Source organism: Sciurus vulgaris (assembly GCF_902686455.1).
Source record: "Sciurus vulgaris genome assembly, chromosome: 8".
Lineage (NCBI taxonomy): Eukaryota > Metazoa > Chordata > Mammalia > Rodentia > Sciuridae > Sciurus > Sciurus vulgaris.
Genome location: NC_136468.1, coordinates 50,783,560 through 50,809,918, shown reverse-complemented (window position 1 = coordinate 50,809,918; position 26,359 = coordinate 50,783,560). Strand labels below are relative to the sequence as shown.

At 33.3% G+C, this 26,359-nt stretch overlaps 1 protein-coding gene across 4 annotated transcripts in view; it reads right to left on the bottom strand.

The window, feature by feature from the left end:
• PEX1 (peroxisomal biogenesis factor 1) overlaps positions 1–26,359 on the bottom strand; it is a 49,807-nt gene that overhangs the window by 3,420 nt on the left and 20,028 nt on the right. For 2 of the 4 annotated variants that reach the window (XM_079152079.1, XM_079152077.1), the window contains exons 7-21: positions 23,499–23,622; positions 23,158–23,273; positions 22,136–22,218; positions 20,892–21,024; positions 18,557–18,653; positions 17,114–17,284; positions 15,734–15,888; positions 13,142–13,331; positions 12,757–12,923; positions 10,808–10,942; positions 7,589–7,653; positions 3,850–3,992; positions 3,649–3,752; positions 2,655–2,831; positions 1,334–1,564 (exon numbers count right to left, since the gene is read on the bottom strand). In XM_079152079.1, the coding sequence (XP_079008205.1) occupies positions 1,334–1,564; positions 2,655–2,831; positions 3,649–3,752; positions 3,850–3,992; positions 7,589–7,653; positions 10,808–10,942; positions 12,757–12,923; positions 13,142–13,331; positions 15,734–15,888; positions 17,114–17,284; positions 18,557–18,653; positions 20,892–21,024; positions 22,136–22,218; positions 23,158–23,273; positions 23,499–23,622 (2,091 nt within the window). Of the gene's footprint in view, positions 1–1,333; positions 1,565–2,654; positions 2,832–3,574; positions 3,753–3,849; positions 3,993–7,588; positions 7,654–10,807; positions 10,943–12,756; positions 12,924–13,141; positions 13,332–15,733; positions 15,889–17,113; positions 17,285–18,556; positions 18,654–20,891; positions 21,025–22,135; positions 22,219–23,157; positions 23,274–23,498; positions 23,623–26,359 lie in introns of those variants that run through there. The other 2 variants (XM_079152078.1, XM_079152080.1) reach the window with 2 other exon arrangements.

Genomic DNA, 26,359 nt, shown 5'->3' with positions numbered 1-26,359 from the left:
TTCAAACTTGTGATCCTCCTGCCTTAGTCTCCTGAGTTGCAGGGATTATATGCATATAAGTTTACCTTATAATTCACTGAAATTAAGCAAGTATAAAAGATATTGGTATTCTAATATCTATGTTATACACCACAGACTGAAAACTGCCATAACATAGGGGTTTTGTTTTTGTTTTAAATGGAAACAACACCTTTATTTTATTTATTTTTATGTGGTACTGAGGATTAAACCCAGTGTCTCACACATGCTAGGCAAGTGCTCTACCACTGAGCTATGACCCCAGCCCAAGGGTTTAGTTTTTTTTTAATGCTTTGTTATTTAAATCCACCACTAATGACCAAAGACAGATTTCAAATGAGGCTTTCTCTTACTTTGGCAAACAGAATTATACAAAGGTTCTGGGACATTTCTAGACAGAAGTTAAGAAAATACAGAATTAAAGACTAGAATTAAAACAATACCTTACTATTCTTGGAAATAAAAATAGGTAACTTTTTTTTAGAAATTTGAACTAATAAAAAAACTGTACAAAAAATATAACTAAATACATGTAAAAAGGTTGTGTAGCAAAAATGGTATCAGTGAATCACTATTAATTTTGGGGGGATATACATTGAGCCCCATTTTAATTAAGTAGAAAAACAATGATATTGTCCACATTTAATTTAAATATTTGCTTGTTGATAGATTATTTTTTCCCTCTTTCACTACTTTTATTCAACATCATCCTTTTTTCATTAAAATATTTTTTATTTTTACAGGCACATTTTGATTCATTGTACGCAAATGGGGTGCAACTTTTCATTTCTATGGTTGTACACAATGTAGATTCACACCATACCATTCATGTAATCATACATATATATAATAGGGTAATACTGTTTCATTCTACTGTTTTGATAGATTATTATTTTATTGTTTATATTTTCCATGAAAGCAAATCTATTGTTGTCAAGAATTTGACACTATTGCATCAAATTTTTCATTATCCTCAACTGTTCTATGACAATAAAATTTAGGTTTACTATAACATGATTTAACTAAGTAGAAAGGTTATAAAACCAGTAGGAAAGAGTGATATGGCTGAAAGAAATGAAAAGATAATCACAACCACTCACTTCTTTTGTTCCCCTTGCTTTTAGGCCTGTTTTAAAGTTCTTAACAAGAAATGAAAATTGCCAACTAGTTTAATTAAGAAAAATAAGACTTTTTAACTGAAGAACTCATCAACCAGAAAGAATATATGGGGCTGGTTAGGAGATAAATCACTCAACTTTACACCAATATACAACTTCACATCTTAGAACTGTGTAAGGACAGCTGCACAGCATACCAACTCAGAGGAGGCTCCACTGCCAAGTTCCGATTCATAAGAGCTTCCAAAATAGAGCCGGTACACGTTGAATTTCGATTCATCTGGAAGGATCTCAGACATTTCTAGAGAAACAAGGGACTGATCTAAGCCACATTCTCCATCTCCAGCGGAGTCATCAGAGCCACTACTGTGGTTAAGAAAGACCATTGAAGACAGACTTAAGTCACTATCAGAGCTAGAACTTCCATCCTAAAATACACAAAAGGAGAACCAGTTGTAAGATTCAAATAAACCATAACTCAGAAACAAATAACATGAACTGCAATCCAAGGAGACTTCAGGCATTTTTCATCCAGCTCAGTTCTCTAAGGGTTGTGAAGCACAAAGTAAAATTTTAAATATTAAAATAAGGAAAGACAAGATAGAATGTATGGGTAACTTGCTAACCATCCCTGCAAAAGAAGTATATAACAAAACTAGGAGTCAGACCTCTGGGCTTTATTTTTATGCCTCTGCCTTTCCATTCATATTTTTCTACTCCAAAATGATGAAAAAAACCATGTTACAGAGTGCTTTCCAAATGCACACCTTTTTTTTGGCTGTTGTTAGTGAGAGAGGATAAAAAACACAATAAAACTTCAAAAGCTTGTCAAAATAAACAGCAAAACTTGATTTAGGAACTTTAAGGCCTGAAAAAACTCCAACAAAATGGGGGCAGGGAGGGAAGGAATATACACAAAAATTCTTCCTAGAAAATATATGAAGTCCATGATGTAGCAAATTATCTACTGCAATAATTGAGATCAAAATACTACTCTTAGAGTAAAGGCTGTTTCTAGGACTGGGATACAGAAAGTATAAGATAAACAAAGAATATCTTGTGTCTGAAAGTAAGGACTTGATCAAAGAATGATGAGGACATATCATAAGGACACAAATGTCATCCAAAGAAGCTCCTATTGGCTGGACTGCCACAATTAGCTTCGAACTAAAATAACAACTTTAAATGATTGTTTTTTAAAAAATTAAAGTAAAAAACAAACTAAAAACCTGAATCATTTTTGTTTATATTAATTCATATCCCAATTTAAACAATATCCTTCTAAACACCAGCATATTTCTGCCAATATTAAAGTGATGTTAAATAGATACTGAATTCTTCATAATTACAAATATTTGCAAAACCTATATTCCAAATATGGAACATTCAACTTAAAGGTAAAACATTTCTACACGGTTTTACCAAAGTTACTAAAAATGGTTTTTTTTGAAGATTGAAAATTTAACATTGAATTGGTGTTTCTCTCATAAAATGTCATGACAATCTATTCAAATTTACCTGGGGTCCACTTGAGAGCAGCCTTCCATGTAAGGCCTCCAATTGAGCATTATAAAGTAAAGCCTTGAGATCAGCTCCAGTAAAGGAGTCAGTCAGTGATGCCACATGCTGAAGGTCCACATCATCTGCCAGAAGCAGAGAGTCACTGAGAACATTTAAAATTTCAAGACGTGATACCTGAGGGAAGAAAAACGAATTAACAAATACAAAAGAAAATTAAATATTATCTTGTTGTATTTTATGACTGTTTAATGAATTAACCTTGCACATCTAACAAGCTTTATAATTAAGTTGAGAAATGTATTACAAGTCTACTACCTCCCATCTTCCTTGGAACTTCTCCTTAATAGAAGGGACTTTATAGGAAAATGAATGAAATCAACGTTCTCAAATATTCTGTATAAATAATTTCTTATTAAGACTGTGGTTATTTTCTAAATTTGGGCAAATGTGCCAATAATAGAAATTTGGAATAATTTAAATAATTAGCTACATGTGATATATATTCAGATATTTTATACCTCTGACTATTCTTTTATCTATTTGTTCCTTCAGTCATTAATTTCTAAATCTGATAACTATAGTTGGCATAAAACATGACTAGGAACAGCTGAAAAATCACCTCTCACATGAATTACATGCTTACTGTTCATATGCTTGATTCTGTTATCAGTTTCTTTAGACAGGAAAATGGGGTGTGTGACTGTTGAACACAGAGAATGTGGACGTGTAAGACTTCAGGCTTCTTGCCTTTTTTCCCAACTGGCTAACACTGAAGAATTATAAAAAGTTTTCAGACTTGCATGCAAATGGCTGGGTCAGAGACTTTGCATCTAACTCAGAATCTTTTTATGCTTTCAGCAAACAGTGACTAAACCTTTGCCTAAGAGAGCTGGTCTTCTGAGGACAACTGCTATTACCTGGCAGAAGTAAAGTTCACAAGGAAAGAGTGTAGCATTTGTTGGGTTTGGGACTCTAAATATGAAATTGTCACCTGATCAGGAGGAGGACAGTATACACATTTATCTAGTCGACCAGGCCTAAGCAGGGCAGGGTCAATCAAGTCAGGGCGACTAGTAGCAGCCAATACATAAACACCTGAGGAGAAAACAACAAGGTTTGTTTTTGTTTTTTTTTTACTAACACCTGGTAAAATTTTGTTACAACAGCTTATTTTTGTATTTACAATGGTTACCCTGTAAGCCTTCTACTCCATCCAACTGAGTCAGCAACTGGTTAACTACTCGGTCTGTAACTCCGGTATTGTCATGACCTCTTCGAGGAGCAATGGATTCAAATTCATCAAAGAAAAGAATGCAGGGCTTCGCAGCCTGTGCTCTAGGAAGAAGAAACACTGAATATGTGAAAAGGGCTTCAGAGTTGCCAAACTAATTATGTCTAGAGATGAATGCATATGTTTATATATGCATGCATATATTTATTTTAATTTCACAATAAACTCTTAAGGAAGGCAGTCATATGTAATCACCCTCATTTCCAATAAACTGGGTAGTAAAAGAGGTCAAGGTCTTTGTCTAAGACCATGCCTTCTAGACAAATAAGGGACTAAAACCCCAAGTCTTAGTCAATAAATACTTCTTTGATTTTCCTTACAAGTAGCAATTTTCAATCTGCTTACTTTCCTTCTTTTGTGAAGTTCTATTCATTTCTTTTGCCCATTCAGAAGTTGGCAAGTTCATTATTTTCAGAATATTATTTTGTAAGGGATCTCTGAAAAATGTATTTTCATTACTTATTTTACATTTTTTTCTAATTTGAACTTTAATTTTGTGGGTGTGTGCTGGAGATTGAACCCAGGGCCTCTTACATGCTAAGCAGAGCTCTACCACTGAGCTGTCCTCCAATCACTGATTTTTAATTTTATTAACTAATTTTGCTTTAATTCAAAAGAAGAAAACATTAATTCCATTCTCTAATGATAGGTGGACTAGAAAGTTTAGAGATTAGTCCCTAACACAAAATACGTGTCATGATGACTAAAAAAAACAAGATACCTTATTAAATAAATGACAAGTAATATCTTCTGGGTTAAAAACACCCTGGAATTATCTGCTCCTAAAATGTTTGGCAAAATTCTCCTAGAACTCTAACACTTTTATACTAGCGACTTTATATTAGTGAGTTTTATACTAGCGACTCATTTTTCCTAGTTAAAGGACTACTGTGATTTTGTTTCTTCTGTTTAATTTTGGTCAACTGCATTTTCATCTATGTTACCTAAATTTTCAAATATATCAGCATAGAGTTTTTCAATATATTCCTTTATAATCTTTTCCATTTCTGGTATGTCTTTAGTCACATCTCTCCTTTTAGTCTTAATATTGTTTATTCATGGCTCTTTTCCTTCCTCTTGATTAAACTTGCTTGAGATCCATTAAGTGTATAAGCTTTCAAAAAATAACTTGGCTTCATGAACTTGTCAACTGAACTGTTTATTTCATTAAATTTTGTTCTATCTTTATTGTTTCCCTTTTATCTGCTTTTTAAAATTAAAATTTATACTCTTTTTTTATTTATCTATAATTTTCCTAATTCCTAGAGATAGATATGTGATTAACTTACAACCTTTTTTCTTTTCTAAATACTTAATGCTATGTATTTGCCTTGAAATTAGTTTTATAACATCTCACAATTTTAATTGGCATTATTTTCATTATCACTAGATATCAAGTATTCACAATTGTGGTCTTTTCCTTAACCCATGAATTATTCAGAATAGATTTTTTTTTTTTTTAAATAAATGTATGAGGGGGCTAGAGTTGAGGCTCAGTAGTAGAGTGCTTGCCTGGCATGTGTGAAGCCCTGGGATCGATACTCAGCACCACATATAAATAAATAAAAGATCCATGGACAACTAAAAAAAAAAAAAAAGTATGAGTGATCAATCTTTTATTATTTACTTTAACTCAACTGTATTTTCAGAAAATAGAGTCTACATGATACTATTTATCTGAAACCTACTGCAACTGCTATGTGTATGATTTCAAATATGACCAATTTTCAAAAATGTTTAATTTGGGCTTGAAAAGAAGACATATTTTCTACTTGTTGGGTGTATATTCTAAATACGCCTATCAGATCAATTTTGTTGACAATGTTGTTCAAATCTCTTCACTTTTACTGCTCTATTTGCTTCAATCCAATAATTACTGAGAACTGTGTTAAAATCTACTGTGAAGGTGAATTTATCAATTTCTCCTTCTCAATTTTTACCTTAAATATTATTGGATACAAATTTAGAATTATAATGTCTTCTTGGTGAACTGAATTTTTATAAAGATGTCTCTAATAATGCTTTTTCCTGGTAATGTTTTATTTCTTAAATTGGGGGGATGGATATGTAAATGTCCATTTTATTATTATTTTGTAAACTACATATGTATGCTATATATATCCTTTTTGTTTTTTAAAATTTGTTTTAATTAGTTATACATGACAGTAGAATGCATTTTGACACATCATACATAAATGAAGTATAACCTCTCATTCTTCTGGTTGTACATACTGTAGAGTTATAGAGTTTGTGTTATATATAACCTCTTTTTAAAATTTTTTAATACCTTTATTTTATTTATTTATTTGTATGTGGTGCTGAGGATCAAACCCAGTGCCACACATATGCCAGGCAGGTGCTCTACCACTGAGCTATAATCCCAGGCCCGTATATAGTCTCTTAATTGCATACTTTAAAATAAAATTTTTAAAAGAATGGAACAAACTTATTAATTTAAAAACTTCATGGGGCTGGGGTTGTGGCTCAGTGGTAGAGCACTTGCCTAGCATGTGTGAGGCACTGGGTTCGATTCTCAGTACCATATATAAATAAATGAATAAAATAAAGGTCCATCAACATCTAAACAAAAGATTTAAAAAAAACTTCATAACTCTTCTTGTATGAATAATTATTTTTATCCTTAAATATTATGTTCTGTATTCATATGCATCTTATGCATATTCACTAACAGTTATACTTTATTTTAATTAAATTGGCCATATGGAATCTTGATTTATTTATTTATTTTTTGGGGGGATCGAACCCAGGGCCTTGTGTAAGCACTCTACCAACTGAGCTTTCTCCCCAGCCCGGAATCTTGATTTATAAGAGACAAATTAGAACTGGAAAAATAATTTGGTTGGGCATGGTGGCACAGGCCTGTAATCCCAGTGGCTCAGAAGGCTGAGGTAGGAAAATCATGAGTTCAAAACCAGCCTCAGCACTCAGTGAGACCCTGTCTCTAAATAAAATACAAAAGGGGCTAGAGATATGGCTCAGTGGTTAAGCGTTCCTGGGTTCAATCCCTGTTACAAGAAAAAAAAAGAAAAAGAAAAAGAATTTGGAGCTTAAAGAATAAGAAATAAATCAGGGATAATTATTTATTTCATGTAAGAATCTACTCTGAAATTTCTTTATATATATTCCTACTTATAATTCCATGTTTAGGAATATTTCTTTTAAATATTTTTAGTTGTAGGTGGACATAATAACTTTGTATTTTATTTATTATGTGGTACTAAGGATTGAATCTAGTGTCTCACATGTGCTAGGCAAGTTCTCTACCACTGGGTCACAACTCCAGCCCACAATATTTCTATTGTAAATATAAAACCAAATAATCTATAACATTTAATATTGAAAACATTTCATATTTTAGTAGCATTTCGTGAAATATAGAATATTTGTCCTTTGGTTTATTAATGGTTTACATAAATCATAGGTTTCAAACTCTAGTTCTCAAAAAACAAGGGAATAGCTCAGTGATGCAGTGCTTATCTAGTGTATGAGAGCCCTGGATTTGATCTTCAGTACTGCAAAAACAATAACAACAAAACCAAAGCAAAAAGTGAGACCAAAAAGCATTGACTAATAAATAATAATGCACTCAGTTATCTTAAAACATTCACAGGGAACTGACCTAATAAAAATATCACGAACAGCTTGTTCACTTGCTCCAATATATTTGCTGAGTAACTCTGGGCCCTATTTAGATAAAATAAAATTAGAGGTAAGATAAAATTACTTAATAACAAAGCATAACTTTGGTTTTAGACTAAATCTAAGTGAATCACAGAAAAATTTTAATATGATAAAACAGATGTGTCTTAAATACATTTTAAAACTTGATGTTTGCTGGAATAATTATCATATTGCAAGTTCTACACATGGGTTTCCTCTTTCCTCTGCTTAGAAAACATTGTTTCCCAGATATTCTCATGACCGATAGCTTCTTTTTTTTTCTTTTTTTTTTTTTTTGACACTGGGGATTGAACCTGGGACACTTAACCACCAAGCCACATCTCCAATCCTTTTTATTTATTGAGACAGGGTCTCATTAAGTTGCTTAGGGCCTTGCTAATATGCTGACGCTGGCTTTGAATCTGTGATCCTCTTGCCTCAGTCTCCTGAGTCCCTGGGATTACAGGTGTGCACCACCATGCCTGGCAACCTATAGCTTTACATTACTTAAAGCTCTGTCAAAGTGGCACCTCTCCTGAAAAATCCTGCCTGACAATACCATCTGTGACCCAATCCAGTTACTTCGTCTCCTTACTGTTTTTCTTCCTAATTAGTACTTATCTTCACCTGGCAGAAAATTTTGTATTTGATGTGTATATCTGCTCATTGTCTCTTTTCACTAGTAGAATGTAAAATCCAAAAAGAAAGTTCTGTTCATGGCTGAATCTCTGGTCCCAAAATAGTGGCTGCTACAGAAGTACTGTATAATGATTTGTTTAGTGAAGTAATGAATGGTTTTTAAAAGTCTCATCTATCTTAAATCTTTGGAGACTCCAAAAAATATATAGACATAACTCACTTTAGTTAGCAATTCAATTACTGAAACCAAATTATCTGTATAGTAGTTCAAGAATATATCATCAGGGGCTGATATAGCTCAGTTGGAAGAGTGCTTGCCTGGTATGCACAAGGCCCTGGATTCAATCCCCAGCACGCCCCCCGCCCCCAAATAATAATAAGATAGTGATAATAACATCTTTCCTAAAAGTCAACTGAAAAACTGTTTTAAGCCACCACATTGTTTTCCGAGGTGCTGGGGATTCGAACCCAGGTCTGTGAGCACACAAGGCAAGCACTCTGCAAGTTGAGCTATTTGCTCACTCAACTGAAAAACTTTTAAAACAAATTTCACTATGTAAAGCAAAATCAATGGTGAGTACAGTCTTTCCTTAAATTAGGATCTCTCAAACCTGAATAGATATTAAATTGATCTCTAGTGAAAAATCACTACCTCCAAAAGACCAAATACTGATCAGGAAGTGGCCAAATTAAAGCGTTTATAATACTCAGCCATATAGACATCTGTTAATATACCAGTATTTAATCATACTTCTTTAATACAGTCAGAGAACTATAGGATTAAAGGATGGAACAAGAAATAACTTAAGGCAAAATATTAGAAACAAGGCAACATGCTTGTGTCAGTGAAGGATCCACACTGACCCACCCAAAGAGGATAAGCTTCTTCCTGAAAACTTTCCACTGGGAATTCAGCCCAAATTATGATTTTGTTAAGGGGATAAGGTGTCGTTCCTAATGGAAAAACTCAGTATTCACCAATATTAATCTAGAAAATTATGTATTTAAAAAAAACCAATGAAAGCACATTCTATTGACAATTATAAATAGAAGAGTACAGTCATGGTTATGTCAGAATCCAGAGAAAGATAGGAAAATTAAAGTTTTAGTGTTTCTCCATCATGCCAGGGTGCCCGTGTACTCAATTCATAAAAAATCATAATAATGGGGTTGGGGATGTAGCTCAGTTGGTACAGTGCTTGCCTTGCATGCACAAGGCCCTGGGTTCAATCCCCAGCACTAAAATAAATTAAATTAAAATAAAATAAAATAAAAAAAGGAGAGGCAAAACCCAATTGCACCTGGCTTTTGGATTATAAATCCATCTCAAATAAAGTCCAGCCTTTTTCTTTTTTAAAATTTTTTATTTAGAGACAGCATCTCACCAAGTTGCTTAGGGCCTTGCAAAGTTGTTGAGGTTGGTTTTGAACTTGGGATCCTCCTGCATCAGCCTCCTAAGTTGCTAGAAATACAAGCATGTGCCACAACGCCCGGCTCAGCCTCTAGTCTTAAAGGTTTTCTTCCTTTAGGTATATTTTGCTTTTATCTGAATATTTATGTAGAATTGTATTCATAAGGCACAAAAATTTGCCTTAAACAGGATGTGAGAAATCATACAAGAAATGTGGCTCATTACTCAATTTCTTACAGCTTTAACTAATAAAGGGATCACTGTTCCCCACTAGCTTTCCAAATATGAGACTAACCCACAGTCAAGAAACATAAATGGTGGGGTTGGAGTTGTGACTCAGTGGTACAGCACTTGCCTGGCAAGTGTGAGACCCTGGGTTTAATACTCAGAATCACATGTAAATAAATAAAAATGAACAAGAGATTCACTGACAAATAAAATATATATATATATATATATTAAAAAAAAAACTAAAAATGGTATTGTCAAGAACATAGAGAATTAGGAGACCCCACACACTGTTGGTAGGGATGTAAAATGGTGCTGCTGCTGTGAAAAATAGTTTGGTGGTTCCTCAAGAAGTTAAACATGGAATTACCCAACAATTCCACTATTCATTTTGTACTCAAGAGAAATGAAAACATATATTCACAAAGAAATTTTACATGAACAGATATTTGTACAAGTATATGTATAGCAACATTATTCACAGCAGCCAAATATTTACCAATGATGAAGAATGGATAAATAAAGTGTGGTACAGGAATGCATGGTGTTAGTATTCAGTCATGAAAATGAATAAAGTAGTAATACATGCTACAACTTGGATGAAACATAAAAGCATTATACTAAGTGAAAGAAGCTAGGCAGAGAAGGTCACATATTTCCTGACTCCTTTCATATTAATTATACAGAACAGGCAAACCCATAGAGACAGAAAGCAGACTTCTGGTTGCTAGGGAATTGGCAGAAGAAGGAATGGATGAAAAAAAATTGAAACTACAGAGGTGGTGACTGCACAGCTCTGTGAAAGCACTGATAAACTGTACACTTTAAAATGGTCAATTGTGTGTTATGTAAGTTTAATTGCAAGGAGGAAAAAAAGAAGAAAGAAAAATGCACACATACCTTGACACTAATAAAATTCATTCCACTCTCTCGTGCAACTACCCCAGCTAGTAAGGTTTTTCCTGTGCCAGGAGGACCATACAGCAATATTCCTGTTCTCTGTCTTATGGGCAAGTTTGAAAATAATTCTGGGTACTGAAAAATATAAAAATATGACAAAGAGTACAAGTCTGAACAGAAACACAAAGCAGCAGTTAACAATCAACATACAGGAAAAAGTATTCAGATGGTGATAACGGCTGTCTTTATTAACAGCACAACATTAGAAAATAAATATTCCTATTAAAAATAATGAACTCAAAGGAGCTATTAGATTTTCCTAGTTGGACAGGGGGGATATACACCCTATATAAAATGCACATAACTGTGTCAGAACTTACTTCTGCTATTCTTTTTTTTTTTCTCAAGCATTATAAAAGTATTATACTAAGAAAATAAAGGCAAATCTTTTAACAAGTATACTGTCTTCCACTTATGTGGTTTATGGTGCAATTTTTGACAGCTGTGTGCACTCAAATACACTCAAAGAAAGAAAAGACGTGACAGAGAAGCACATGTAATGACCTTATACAGTAAAATCTCCTGAGTATGTCCAGGCTGAACAAGTGATTGCTTTTTTTTTTTTTTTTTTTTGTGGTGTTAGGGATTGAACCCAGGGCTTTGTGCATAAGAGGCAAGCACTCTACCAACTGAGCCATATCCCCAGCCCATGACTCCATCTCAGAAAGCAAAAATCTTTGACGTAAGCAAAACATTAGGTTACTGTCTACAATATCACCGTCTCCTCATTATTTCTACCTACTGACAAAATTCCAACCTTACCTCCATCTGCATTCTAATCCAAGAGAGGCCTCAATCAGCAGTTACATATGTGGTCTCCATGTTGCTGGCCTGGTGCCCAGACCCAGTACATAGAATCATGAAGCTCTGGCTAGTCCTTCTATGCCCATCTTCTCTCACACAGGCTTTAACCCAGTCTTGTGCTGAACTCAATATGTTCCAGGCCCAACAGTGACCAAATCCCAGGAGCTGCCATCCAACTACATGTAACCCAAAATCCCATTTCTTCATTTCTTTGCACAGGTCCCTGACTCAAACACACTCCCTCTTAGATTATACTGCCTGATCTTTGTGTGTGTGTGTGTACAGGGGATTGAACTCTGGGTACTCGACCACTGAGCCACATCTTCAGCCCTATTTTGTATTTCACTTAGAGACAGAGTCTCACTGAGTTGCTTAAGGCCTTGCTAAGTTGCTGAGTCTGGTTTGGACTCATGATCCTCCTGCCTCAGCCCTCCAAGCTGCTGGGATTACAGGTATGAACTACAGTGCCCAGCTACTATTTGATCTCTTGAAGAATAATCTACCTTTGTTCCCTTTATTCTGCCATCTACATAACTTATGCTGTCTGCCAACTCTACCTTTCTAGGACTGATCCCCAGAATCTAGAAATCTGACTTACTCCACCAGCCCTGTAGATATAAATGATTCTTTCACCTCCTAGATTAAACCTTTCCGTTCCTGTTCAAATCCCAGCAGACAGTTCATTTTGCTTTAGTATAATCTGAATGATTCAAACAGAATTATGAAATTCACTTCAAAATGCATTTATTGGGAATATCGCCTAAGCTTTTCTTAAAAATTTCTGATGGGCAAAAAGTGTATCAAATACAAAAAAAAAAAAAAATCTTTTAAAGTACCCAAAATAGTGCTGGGCATTTATCTGTTAACTCAGTAAAACAATGTTCAATTAAATTAAGATTGCATAAGCCAACATATAAAGAGCCAAAACCAATGATTCCAATGATTCAGGTTTGTTCTGGGAAAATTATCTGTTTTCCTTTTTTTTTGGTAGTGCTGGGGATTGAACCCAGGACCTTGTGCTTGACAGGCAAGCACTCTACAAACTGAGTTATCTCCCCAGCCCTGTTTTCCTTTTATAAAAGTACCTTGGCTGGTAACTGGATAGTATCCATGAGTATCTGCCGAACTTCATGTAATCCACCAATCTTATCCCAGCCCAGGTCTCTAGGCTTATGTAAGTTGACATTTCGTAGAGATGCAGGAATAAATCCTTTGAGAGCCTTCTGAAAGTCTGTTGTTGTTAAAACTAATTCTGTTTAAAAATAAACAAAGTTTCTTTTGGTGTTATATTGCAATTTATGAATTTTTTAAATATGCCATTTTATTTTAGTTGGAAATGCTAATTTTCTACTCAAATAACAACTTACCCAAAGGCTAAAATGGAATATTTCTATTTCTTGCCTTACTACAATTATGTTTCTCTATAATAGAAAGAAAACTCCAAATTCAGTTTTTAATAATAAAACGTACCTTCCCTGGTGGATGCAGGCTGATGACAGAGATGAGAATGTATGGCTCGGTCCACAAGCACTGTACAATCTCTAGCCACAAACCCTTCAGTTTCTTTAGCTATGTGTTGTAAGTCAAGATCAGTGAACTTGTTTATATCACAGTCAAGTTTATTTTTTATTATATTATGTAAAATTTCACATCTTTGCTCCTAAAGAAAAAACACAAAATTCAAATTACTGATTATATTCACCTGCACATTTTAGTAGTTATGCATCACTTTACAATGGGGATATGTTCCAAAAACACAGTTTTATCATTATTTGAACATCACGGACTGGCCTTACACAAATATATGTGGTACATACTACTACATACCTAGGCTATATAGTATAGCCTATTGCTCTGTCAGATTTGTTCTGTCAAACTGCTCTTGACGGATTTGCTCTGGCAAGTAATTTTTCTCCAAAATCAGCTACTACTATCTAGTAGTTTCCATGAATTCTTCAGTTGGTTCACATCAGCACTCAGACTTGCCCCTTTAGTTTCATGTATATAATGAATAATGACTCTCAAATTGTTTTAAAACAAAGCTAATAGTAAATGTAACATGGTTAGGCCAAATTTTTCTTTTTCTTTCTTTCTTTTTTTTTTTTGGGCAGTGCTGGGGATTGAACCCAGGGCACAAGCACTCTATAAACTGAGCTATATTCCCAGCCTAAGCTTTTCTTTTTTAAAAAATATTTTTAGTTATAGATGGACACAGTAGCTTTATCTTATTTATTTATTTTTATGTGGTGCTGAGGATTGAATCCAGTGCTTCGCATGTGCTAGGCAAGTGCACTACCACTGAGCCACAACCCCAGCCCCTAACCTTTTCTTTTAACATCATCAATAAACTCTTTGGCCATGATCATGGTGCTGAGAGGCATAAACTTTGGTGTCTGGTCTTTAATTCAGGTCATTAGAAATTTATCCTTATCTAATAAAGGCTCTTCTCAAATTTTTGCTCATCCCTTTAATAAAGCAGATCCTTTAACAACTTCTGTCACTTTGTTCTGATTCTTTATGATTGTCTATGGTGGAAAAGAACATGCCTTACTGGTAAGTGATAATCATCACTGATTTTCTACCTTTGCAGTCCTTAATCACTTTTGATTCCGTCAGTCCCTTGAGCTGGCCTTCTTCTGGTAATATTAGCAGTGAATTTTGTATGCTTAAGGGCCATGATAAACAAAACAAGAATGATGAAAAAGAGAAAATGGTACAATCAAGAGCTGTGGTAAACATGAGATGTATGAGGCATTACTATTTTACAGTCAATTTTTTTCAATAAGAAGAGGTAAATTCTAAAATGATAAAAAAATAGCCAATAAATACATAAACCAGTAACCATTATTGATTATCACTTTTAGGTATTATATACCGCATATAATTGTGCTATACTTTTATATGAGTGGCAGCAGGCTTATTTGCACCAGCATCTCCACAAACATGAATAATGTGTTGTACTAGGATGTTACAATGGCTAGAGCTATAAATTAGGTATAGGGATTTTTCTCTTTCATTATAATCTTATTGGACCACCATCATATATGTGGTCCATAAGTGACTCAAATGTCTTTATGTGGAGCATGATTACACATATTTGGAGAAAAATCAGGTTCACATAATTTAAAGTGACAGAAAGCAGATTAGTGGTTGCCTAGGAATGAAGTAGAAGAGGGAGAGACTACAAAAGGTACCATGAAACTTGTGGGAGTGATGGAAATGTTTCTAAGCTTAATTGTGGTGATGGTTGCATGATGTATGTATATGTGCATGCACATACATATACTCACACAAACATACATACATATGTATAGGTATACAGATACACACACGTTAAAACTGATTAAACTGTTCACTTCAAATATATAAGTTGTTTATATTTCAATTATACCTCAATAAAGGTGTTTAAAAAAAGTCACATTGATAAATGATTGCCATTTCTTTTCCAAATAAGAAGCAGTTTTAGTAATACATGGTTCCTTAAGACTGCCTTTTTTGATTGTTCCTATAAAACTTATTTCTAAAAACATCTAGTGACCAACATTACTACCATTGTGTTGCATTTAATAACAGATAAAATACTTTTGTTTGTCGACAACAGGTAAATAGCACAGGGCATGAATACTTAGGGTAGACACCAGGTAAGCATTGTAAACAAAAGTTTAAAACATACTCGTCAGTTCCAAAACATATTTCTTTCGCTTCAATGTCACTAAAACCCTTCTGAGCATAAATTACCAAAGAGGACTACAGACTATAAGTGCTAGTACGAAAAATGCTTAATCAATTTTTTGAAATACATCTGTCCACATTTCTCACCATTCTATCTCATTCAGAAGAAATATTATTTTTAGACAAGCCTCTTTCTCAGAAAGAACATGGTAACATTGCAGATGGTTATAAATTATAATTTGTGCACCTAGCACAACATATACTAAATGTGGCTTTTAAATATCCTTATGATCACTTAGAAACATTAAGTTTAAAACTATAAGTACCTAATACATAAAAAATAATTTATATAAAGAGGGGAATATTTCAATAATCTTATTAATGTATTACCTGATTAGGAGGTTGAATGTGCTGGACACACTGAAATATGTGAATTCCTTGAGCAGAAACAAGTAAAGGATGCAGAGAATGTTGAAACTGGCTTGTGGCAATCAGTGCAACCAAACTTCCCATGGAAATAAATTCTTTGATCATCTCATTCAAAGCTAGAATTAAGCAATATATTGTAACAGCTCAGGGGAATAAAAAGCTGTTTCCTAAACAACAAAAAAACCCAACTAACCAACCAACAAACAAAAAATTGTTTATTAACCAAAATATCGCTCACATTTCTGTGATTTCCTGAAAAATCTCTTTCCAACCAATGTCTTGCAAGGTTTGGTATGAGGTGGTCAGAATGAAAACAGACATTAGTAATGTATATCTGAGTCCTGATTCAGAAATCTGAAGTACTTCATTAAATGATAGATTAACAGATCCAGTATTTAGTATTCAGTTTAAGACTAGAATACTAGTTTTACAGGTACTATAAAACTCAAAATTTGAGATTAAAATTAGTTATTAAGTCACGCTAGTTACACTTTGTACCTATTTCAGCTCTCAAGAACCTTGAGACAGCTCAAGGTCAGTCACACCTCCCCACCAATTCTTTTCTTGCACTCTGAATTCTGACTAGTGGCATATTCCCCAACATACCATGATTTCTTATACCTCTGTACCTTTCCCTGTGGACTATACTTCCTTTGCTTCTTCATTAGCATGAAATTGCTTCATGCTAATTTCTACTCCTCAAAAAAAAAATTCTGCTCAGTTATGAACTCCTCCAAAAAGCCTTCCATGATAACTCCTTACACTACCTCACTCCCAATTTAGGTTATATGATCCTATAGTACCCTATTTCTAGCTTGGTATATGCTACCACCTCCTCATTGATCTCCTTGGTCCAATTACTTACTCTCTCTTAATTTCCACTTACTGACCACTAAAACCAGATTATCTATATATAGAGTACAAAGCAAGCCCTCTCCCACAAAGGGCACTCATGGTAGTCATCCTTATTATCATTCTGCACTAAAATTATCTGTTCATTCTTCTTTCTTCTTGACTTTGAGAATACAGACTTCACAAATGCATTCAAAAAATATTTGCCAAATGAACAAAAGCAAGAATAAATCTATAAATTAAGCAGTTTCTAGTAAGTAAAGGAGAATGAAAAGGCCCCAAACACTAACCATGAAATGGTAGTATTTTCAGTGTTTTTCTCTACCATTTTTAAAAACTACAAAACGCTGCAGAATGCTACCAGAGGCCTTAAAAACAATATGTAACATACCATATATACTATTCTCCATAAACAGTAGATTTACCATGAAGACTAAAACTGATGACTGACAAAAGGAGGAGGCCTGAAGTCAGCAGAGTATGTATTACCATGTGCAAGCCGCTGGCTCTGCACCGCATCAGGACTATGCTCGTGTTCCGGGACAGTGGGCAGTCCAGCAATGAGATCCAAGTCATCCAGCAGAACAACAGATGGCTGCCTCCATACTGCCTCTGAGAAAGCTGCCTCTAGGGTTTTTTGTATGGTTTCAAGCCTTTTTCCTTAGTACAGAAGATATGATTTAATGTTATTTCAGGGCTAAAATTTTCAGGTTATCTTTCCAAAAGCATTAGAAGAGTTCAATATTAATTTAACTTTTTAATCCATGTTTTGTTAATGTAACAATCACAAAATGTGTTAAGTAAATAAACTTCTTAATTACTGGCATGGTACAGTTAAAGTCTCAAAGGGTTCAGTAAAGTGCCAAATTTTAGAGCAAAGGAATAAGCTATTTCTTTATGTATTTATTATATACAGTTTTACTCCATAGAGAATTTCAGATGGTTATGATAAAATAATTAAATAAAAATAGGACATGGGAAAACATAAAGGTTCAAGATTCAGATAGCCAGGCATGGTGGTGCATGTGTGTAATCCCAGCTACTCAGGAAACTAAGGTAGGAAGATTGAAAATTTGAGGTAAGCCTCAGCAACTTATTGAGACCCTGTCTAAAATATAAAAAGAAGTGGGGATGTAACTCAGTGGTAAAATGCCTCTGAGTGAATTCTCAGTATCACTTAAAAAAAAAAAAAAAAGATTCAGGTAAAAGTGAACACTGAACTGGAGATACTAAAATTTTTATATTTAAACTGCAAAACTGGCTTCGAATTTGCTGGTGAGGAACAAAGTTTCAATTTTCAAAGAACAGGCAGTATACTACACAAATTCATAAACTGATATACCCATGTCTGTAATCCCAGCAGCTCGGGAGGCTGAGGTAGATGTGGCTTTGTGGTCGAGTGCCCCTGAGTTAAATCCTGTTAGCACTAAATTAAAATTTTCTCATGAGGCTTCAAGCAGGACTCTCAGGGACAGTGCTTCTAAAATCTCCTTTATAGCAAATGAAGTAAAGGGATTTTAAAGGCTATTTTTTTAGTTTCTTATGACATCATAGATTTAAAAATATTGACTTTAAAAAGAATAAAAGTATCATATGGTAAATTGTAATTCTCTTCATTGCTGTCCACAGGCACCCGCTTATCGACCCCCATAATAATTCAGAGATCATGTATACCCAAAGTATACAAAAGTGATGTAAGCTGGCATTTCCAGGAATACAGTCTAAAAGGGTTTTGGCTAGAAAAGAAAAAATTAGGCCTCCATCAAATACAATTTTAGAAATTTATCAAAAAATATTAAAAGTAAGGATTTTCAGTGACTAAGGAGAAGCAGAAGAGTTAAAAGATCTGGTGATATTTGTATTTATTAGATTAATAACAACATTCCTGTCTATAAAATATAGGACTTACATAGAGTGTTACCACATTCATACCTCGTAAAGTTTTACAATCAACCAGCTCCACATGGGCATCCAATATATCAAATGCTTCTTTACAGATTGCTTTGGCTAAAGTTGATTTTCCACTTCCCTAGAAAATAATTGCTTCATCAGAACTCTCAATATATTTAATCACAGAAACAGGTATCTGTCATTGTAGCAACCACCAAAATCCAGTCTTATCAATCAATCAGTAAGTGGATATTAGCCTAGGTGCAGTGTGGGACTCTGGTGTTTCTAGATTTTTCTTTAAGCTGCTAACGTGCTAGGAGTTTGCTGTAAACTATGTTCATTACAGTGCACTAATAGAGAATGAACACCTGATTTTTTATAACTTGTTAGTTAAAATAACCACTAATATTTAAATCAAAACATTTAAAAACAGGTAATCCTTTATTATTAATAGAAGGGAATAATATACACATTAATTCTTTTTAAAAATATTTTTATTAGCCACTAGTGAACTTTTAATTTATTTATTTATATGCAGTGCTGAGAACCAAACCCAGTGTCTCACACATGCGAGGCAAGCACTCTACCACTGAGCCACAATCCCAGCCCTACATTAATTCATTAAGGTAAATGAAACATTCCCACTTAAGTTTCAAATGATTTTTAATGGAAAAAAATTATTATTCATTTCTCTGTTATCTTACAGTAACTAATTTTAATTAACACATTCTTAGTGATTCACGATGATTACCTGTGACTACTGTTAGCACACAGTGCAACCTTCAGACATAGAGGCAGATAAAACTGTTTACTTTTACATGCAATGACTCTACACTGGTTTTAATCCAATGTGTGTTTTTTATTCCAGGTAAAATATTTAGTTTTTTCTCATTGTAAAATAATATATAAAAATGTAAAATAATTATACTAGGATTATTAAAGAAAGGTAAAAAACCTTCTGTAATCATCTTGGTCTACAGAGTCAAATGCTGTCAATTCTTTTGATATTTATCATACTTCCAGATAATCTATATTTTATGTAAATTTATAAAAATGGGACTAAAATATTCATGAAGTTTTTTAATAATCTGATTTTTTAAAGTTAGGTTTTGATGTTTTTCACTATTTTGTACTGACACATTATAGTTATACATAATGGTGAAATTTGTCAATTTTTTTCCTTAACAATAAATAATTGTTCTCTTTCCATGTCAACAAATATAGAGCTGCACTGGCTCCTTGATACACAACCCTGGGCATACACAGAACCATACTATGTTTAATAAGTTCCTTCTAGTACACATTTATGCTGATTCCAATTCTTTTTTTTAAATTTTTTTCGTTGTTGACCTTTATTTTATTCATTTATTTATATGTAGTGCTGAGAATTGAACCCAGTTCCTTACACAGGCAAGGCAAGTGCTCTACCACTGAGCCACATCCATGTGCCTTTGAGGCCCTGGATTCGATCCCCAGCACCACAAGAAACATAAAGACACAAATCATAAAGACACACCAATATCAGGAAATAGCAAATCACAACAGATCCTGCAGGGATTAAAACATAATAACAGAAGACAACTTTATGCTCACAGATTTGACACTGTACAGGAATTGGATCAAATTCTTGAAATCACCGTATTTATTAAGCCAAGGTAAAAGAGATTAACTGAATAGTCCTAAAAACATTATGGAAAATAAATTTGTAATCAAAAAGGTAATGATAAAGAATGTCTAGGCCGAGATGGTTTCACTTAAGATTTTAACAAACATTTAAAGAAGAATGACACCAATTATATCTTCTCCGAAAAAGAAGGTAAGGGAACTCCTGGGAGGCTGAGGTAGGAGAATCACAAGTTAGAGGCCAGCCTCAGCAATGTAGAGAGATGCTGTCTTCTACTAAAAAATAAAAAGGGGTGGGGAGGTAGTTCAGTGATAAAGTACCCCTGGGTTCAATCCCTAGCACCAAACCAAACCAAACCAAACCAAACCAAACCAAATAAAAACAAAAACAAAAACAACCCTCCCAAAAAACTAACAGAACACTACTAAGTAGAACTCAGCAACGCATAATGATATACCACAACACCAAATGGGACTTATTACAGGTATGCAAGACTGGTTCAACATTCAAAACTCAATCAACTCTATCAACAGTCTAAAAAAAAAAAAGTCATATAATCATATTAATTGATAGAAAAAGGGTAAGGAGACCATCAGTCTTATTCATCATCACGCCCTCAATACCTAATACAGGTATACAAAAATGTTAATGAATTTTTTATCTTGTATTAACAATCCTGTATAACAGATGGTTAAAACACAAAGAGAGAGTAATTAGAAGTTATTAGTGAAAAAGCACATTTTAACCATATACCTTTCCTCCAGTTAGTAAAAGGGCTCCATTCCTAAGTCCTGCAACAAGGGACTTCAGCTGCCGAGAAAATGGGCGTCCCAAGAGACTATGAGTGATGTGCTCCATGAAGGATACGCCTAAGGAATTCACTCCTCTGCAAAATATTGTTAGGTGATAAAAGACTGAAGCAAGATAAAATCTAGCAATAAAACAATGTTAAAACTTCCCTTCCTGGTGTAAATAATGAATTTTAAATGAGGAAATAAAATCTTAGAAATTCTCATTTAGTTAAGAGAAGGTATACTGATTATAATGCTATATCTGATTCACAGCTTTTAAAATCAATTTTATTACTTTAAAACATGTGCAGTGACTAACAGTTTTGCCCTAATAGGATTAAAGGATCTGTCTTAGCATACATAAACACTCCTTAACCCTCAAAATATTTGTAATTCGGTAATCGATATAGTGGGTGCTTTTGAAGTGTTTAGGATAACTGAAGACTTATTTCCTCTTAAACAACACCTTTGAAATTCTGTTTCAATCTGTAGATTATACAAACATAAACTTTAACTTTCTTGACTTCTATGATAATAGAAATATAAACAATTGAAATCTGAAGAGATTTTTCTTTCTATTAATGCACACTGTATTGTATTTCAATATTTTTACTTTATGCTTTAATTAACTAAAACATTTACAGACCACTGGAAACTACATCACTAATATATCAACTAAGAACTTCTGAAGAATTCTAAGGGGTAATATTTATATGAGATTCTCATATATTCTATAAGAAATAAATAAGAGGAGGTTCTTTTTTGTCTGAAAAGTTGAGGAAACACAAATAATCCCAATTATTACAAGAAGATAGTGAAGGAATAACTTAATTTGAAATATTTTAAAACATTCAACTAATGTTTTTGGATTTAACTTTCAAAATGCATTTCTTTGCTGTAAGAATTATTGTTCTGTTTAAGCACATATGATCTATGTTATATCTAGATGCTTCTCACAAATCAATTCTTTTTTTTTTCTCACAAATCAATACTTGAAGTAAAATTTTTTAAAAACTTCAAACTTCTATCTAAGAAGACATGGCAAATTTCTACTCTATCTGTGAAGACAGAGACAATCCTGGAAAAAATATCTATGAACACATTAGTAAGATCATTTGCTGGCATTAATGTTTACACAAAGAAACCCTGCCAGAGATAATGTCAAAACATGTCTCCAAACATGCTAGTTTGGCCATAACTTCTTACCCCAAAGAGTTCAGCTTTAAAAAAGGAAGAATAAAGTCAATTTCCTCACTGTTTTCTTCTTTTACCATAGGATCTAGAAGGACCTATAGTAGCAAGGAAAAATTAGTTTTACATTTCAAAGTTATATCTTTTGCCTGTTTTCTTGGGTCCCAGAGAAATGAATTGCTGATTCTGTTACACCAGAGAGAATAGATAAATTGTGCATGCAATATCATTACCTAAAACATGCTTACAATAACAATTTTCTCATCCAGGGAAGATAAACATTTATGGTCAATGAGCAGAAAGAATGTTATCTCCTTAACATTTTACAAATATGTCTTTACCTGCAATTTTGATTGGTGTCAAATTTATTCTTTTTATAATTTTTTACATTTGTATCTTCTCTGAATGGTATTCTTTCAATTGTATTTCAAAAGAAAGAAGTTACAAACCACTGAAATTCTAAACTAGCGTATCTTCAATTCTATAAGAAGAGCTAATATTTTAACTAAATCATAACATTCTTTTTTTTTTTTTCTTTTTTTTTGGTAGTGCTGGTGATTGAGCCCAGGGCCTTGTGCATGTGAGGCATGCACTCTACCAAATGAGCTATATCCCCAGTCGCCTAAACTATAACATTCTAAAGAGACTGCTCTTAAAATACTTCTGGAAGAAAAGTTATCTTTTCTTAATTGTGAAAAGTTGCAAATTAGAACTGTCAAAATAATATAACAAAATTTCATATAAAAATATGAATAGGACAATTTTAAATCATGATTCACTTGCCAGTTAACACAATCAACTCTATTTTTGAAACTTAACTGTGCTGACACACTGATTTTAAAATTTAGGATAAATCAATAATTTATATCAATAACTTTTAGTGATTATAGTATAAAATATTTTAAATCAAGTTATTCCTTAATCTTATCATTTGAGTTTCTAATACAATTTAGGTTGCAAGGAAATTCATACTTTATTACCAATAAATCACATGTAACAAATATTATTTTATTAAATATTCAATAGCATATAATTACTTGTATTGTGGTCTTCTGAAGCAGATTAGTACTCAACAGAAAAATATTTTTTTCTTTTTCTTGTTCTTTTTCTTTTCCCCAAGAATGAATTATACTCAGAGAAAACTCTTTCAACCCTATTGATAAAAGAAGTAATAAATTGAGAGTTAGTACTGAAATTGAGATGAAATAATTTAAGATTTTAAATATCAACAATATTTAAATTAAATCTTTGATAAGGAAAAATCTGTTTAATATCATTATTGTTTCACAGGTCACATGTGACTCAAGTTAGAAAAACAATTAAAAATGCTATAACTAGCTCAGTAGAAAAACAATGTCCAAAAGACAAATTTACCCACCATCTTTCATTTCCAGCTTAATAAATTCTTCTTCTGATATTAGCAAAGGAAGCAAGGTGGTAGCAGACTGCTGTAGCCATGAATAGAACACAGTTTTTATATCTTCTTCACTTATGTCTTTAGGCTGCCAGAGAAAAGAGAAAAATAGCAATTAATCATCCTAAGATTAACACCCTTATTTTAAACATCTTCCTCATAAAATGTAAACCTTAACTAAACAAACCAATACAGGATGTTCATAGAGTGACTTCACTCTGGCCAATGGTGTACAATTAGCTACCAGAAAGGGCTTTTTAACCTAATCAAAGTAAAGAAATTGTACAAAGAGGTTTTTGCCTTATGTCTTTCCTTCTGCTTAGTGGAATGTAAACCTTATGCCAACACTGTGCAGACAATAGCACAACAAACTTTTACATCTAAGAGGAGGAAAGTCACAGCTAAGGCTGAAGAAGAGAAAGACCAATGGAGTCTAGACTGTTGATGGCATGGTTTAATCACCAAGAAAGTCCTTCAAACTCCCTGGTATATGAAAGAGAAATCCCTTCCATGTTTAAGTCACTGTTTCTTTTTTAAGCTGCCCACAGCCCAGATAAAACTAGAGTGTTAAAAAATCATTCAAAGGTATAAAGAAATTCTAAGAAAAACATGGCTCATTTTAAAAAGTTTCTAAATTAAGCTTTTGAATCTATTTCAAATTAAAAATTAGAATTAATAAAAATTCATCTAGAAAAGATATTAATATTTGCCTAGGAAAACAGACCTCTATTCTACCATTTCTCAAACTATTTCTGATCTATTTCACACAGTCAAGTTTAGATCTGCCGATGAAGTTCAGTTAAGAAAAAGATCACAGGCCTGAGGTTATAGCTCAGTGGTAGAGTGCTGGCCTAGTGTGTATAAAGTACTGGACTTGATCCTCAACACCACATAAAAATAAAATAAAGGTATTGTGTCCATCTACAACTAAAAAAAGTATATATTTTTTAAAATGATAGTAATAGCTGGACACAGTGGCACACACCTATAATCCCAGCAACTCAGGAGGTTAAGACAGGAGGATCAAATGTTTGAGGCCAACCTGGGCAATTTAGTGAGACCCTATCTCAAAATAAAAAATCAAAAAAGGCTGGGGATGCATAATGGTAGAGCACCTCTGCGTTCAATCCCCAGTACTGCAAAAATCAATCATAGAAATAGTTACTTCTTTGGATATTATTGGGCAATATAACTAAAGACCAAAACAGTCATAAAATTAAACTGAGAACTATTTGAAATTTAAAATTTTGGGACTAGAAAGCAACCCATAGTTCCTTCAGAATATCTTCATATTCCAAATGATATCATCATAACCCAGAGAGACCCTGCCAAAGGTCATAAAGTTTCCACTAAAATATGCAATTAAGAATTGGGAATGAATTTTGCAGTAATATGCCATTACTAAGACAAAAACAAAAACAAATGACCAATAGCTATTTTTTTTTTTTTTTGCATATGGAACTTAGTATTGAAAAATACTAAAATTAACCCAATAGTTAAAATAAAACCCTGTACATGGAATAGTTGATGGGATAAATGCTAAGTTATATAAGACTAAGAAATTAGCATTTATTCTATGTGTTTTCCTTTTCTTTAGTCAGATAACATAAATTAGCTTATCTGATGTTTCATCAACTAGAAAGTTTTCTTTTTTTTTTTTTTTTTTTTGGGGGCTGGGGATCGAACCCAGGGCCTTGTGCTTACAAGGCAAGCACTCTACCGACTAGTTATCTCCCCAGCCCCTAGAAAGTTATTAAACTGGTTCTTCCATCATAACAACTATCACGATCCTGAGAAATCAAAGTGCTATCTGAATTATCAGAAAAAGTTTAAATTGTGTTTGGAATTTCTTAAACATACAATAATAATTTTCCTATAATATAGTAATTTGAGGACCAGTAACCCAAACTGGTACATATGACATTACAAAAAGATTTTAAAGTTAAGTTCAATATTTCATTTCCTGTCCATTTCAAAGAATGACAAGTAAAACACCCAAGCCCTCTTTTAGGCTGCAACACAAATGTCATGAGACATATTAAAATGACATGAGAGATGTTTTAAAAACTTACATGGATATGGCAAAAACCTTTTTTTTTTTTTTTTTTTTTTGGTAATACTGCAGACTGACCCCAGGGCCTCATATTTGCTAGGCAAACAAGTTTTACCACTGAGCTACATTCCAGACTTTTTTTTTTTTTTTTTTTTTTGAGACAGGGTCTCACTAGGTTGGTCAGCCCCCTGAGTAGCTGGTATTATAGGCATGAGCCACCATGCCTGGCAAAAATATCAAAAAAAGACAAAATTACCTGTAGAAGGTAGAAATAACCCAAGTGTCTATCAACAGATGAATGGATAAAAGGTTTTATATATACATACATACATATATATATATACACACACACACACACACATACACACACACGAATATATGTATGTGTGTATATATATATAAATAAATAAAACTTCTTATTCATTCATCTGTCAATAGACACTTGGGTTGTATTATGTGTGTATATATATGTGTCTGTATATGTATGTATATAAATACGTATATAAACATATACATATATGTATACCTGCCATAATATGGACAGACTTTGAAAAAGACTATGATAAGTAAAGTAAGTCAGATATACACAACAAATATGATTCCACTCATATGCAATATCTAGAATAAGCAAATTCACAGAGATACAGAACAGGTGAGAGGTCACCAGAGGGTGAATGGGACAGGAGTTGAAGAGGCTTTGTTTAATGGATATGAAGTTTCTGTTTGTGGTATTGGTAGCACAACATTATGAATGTAGTTAATGCCACTGAAC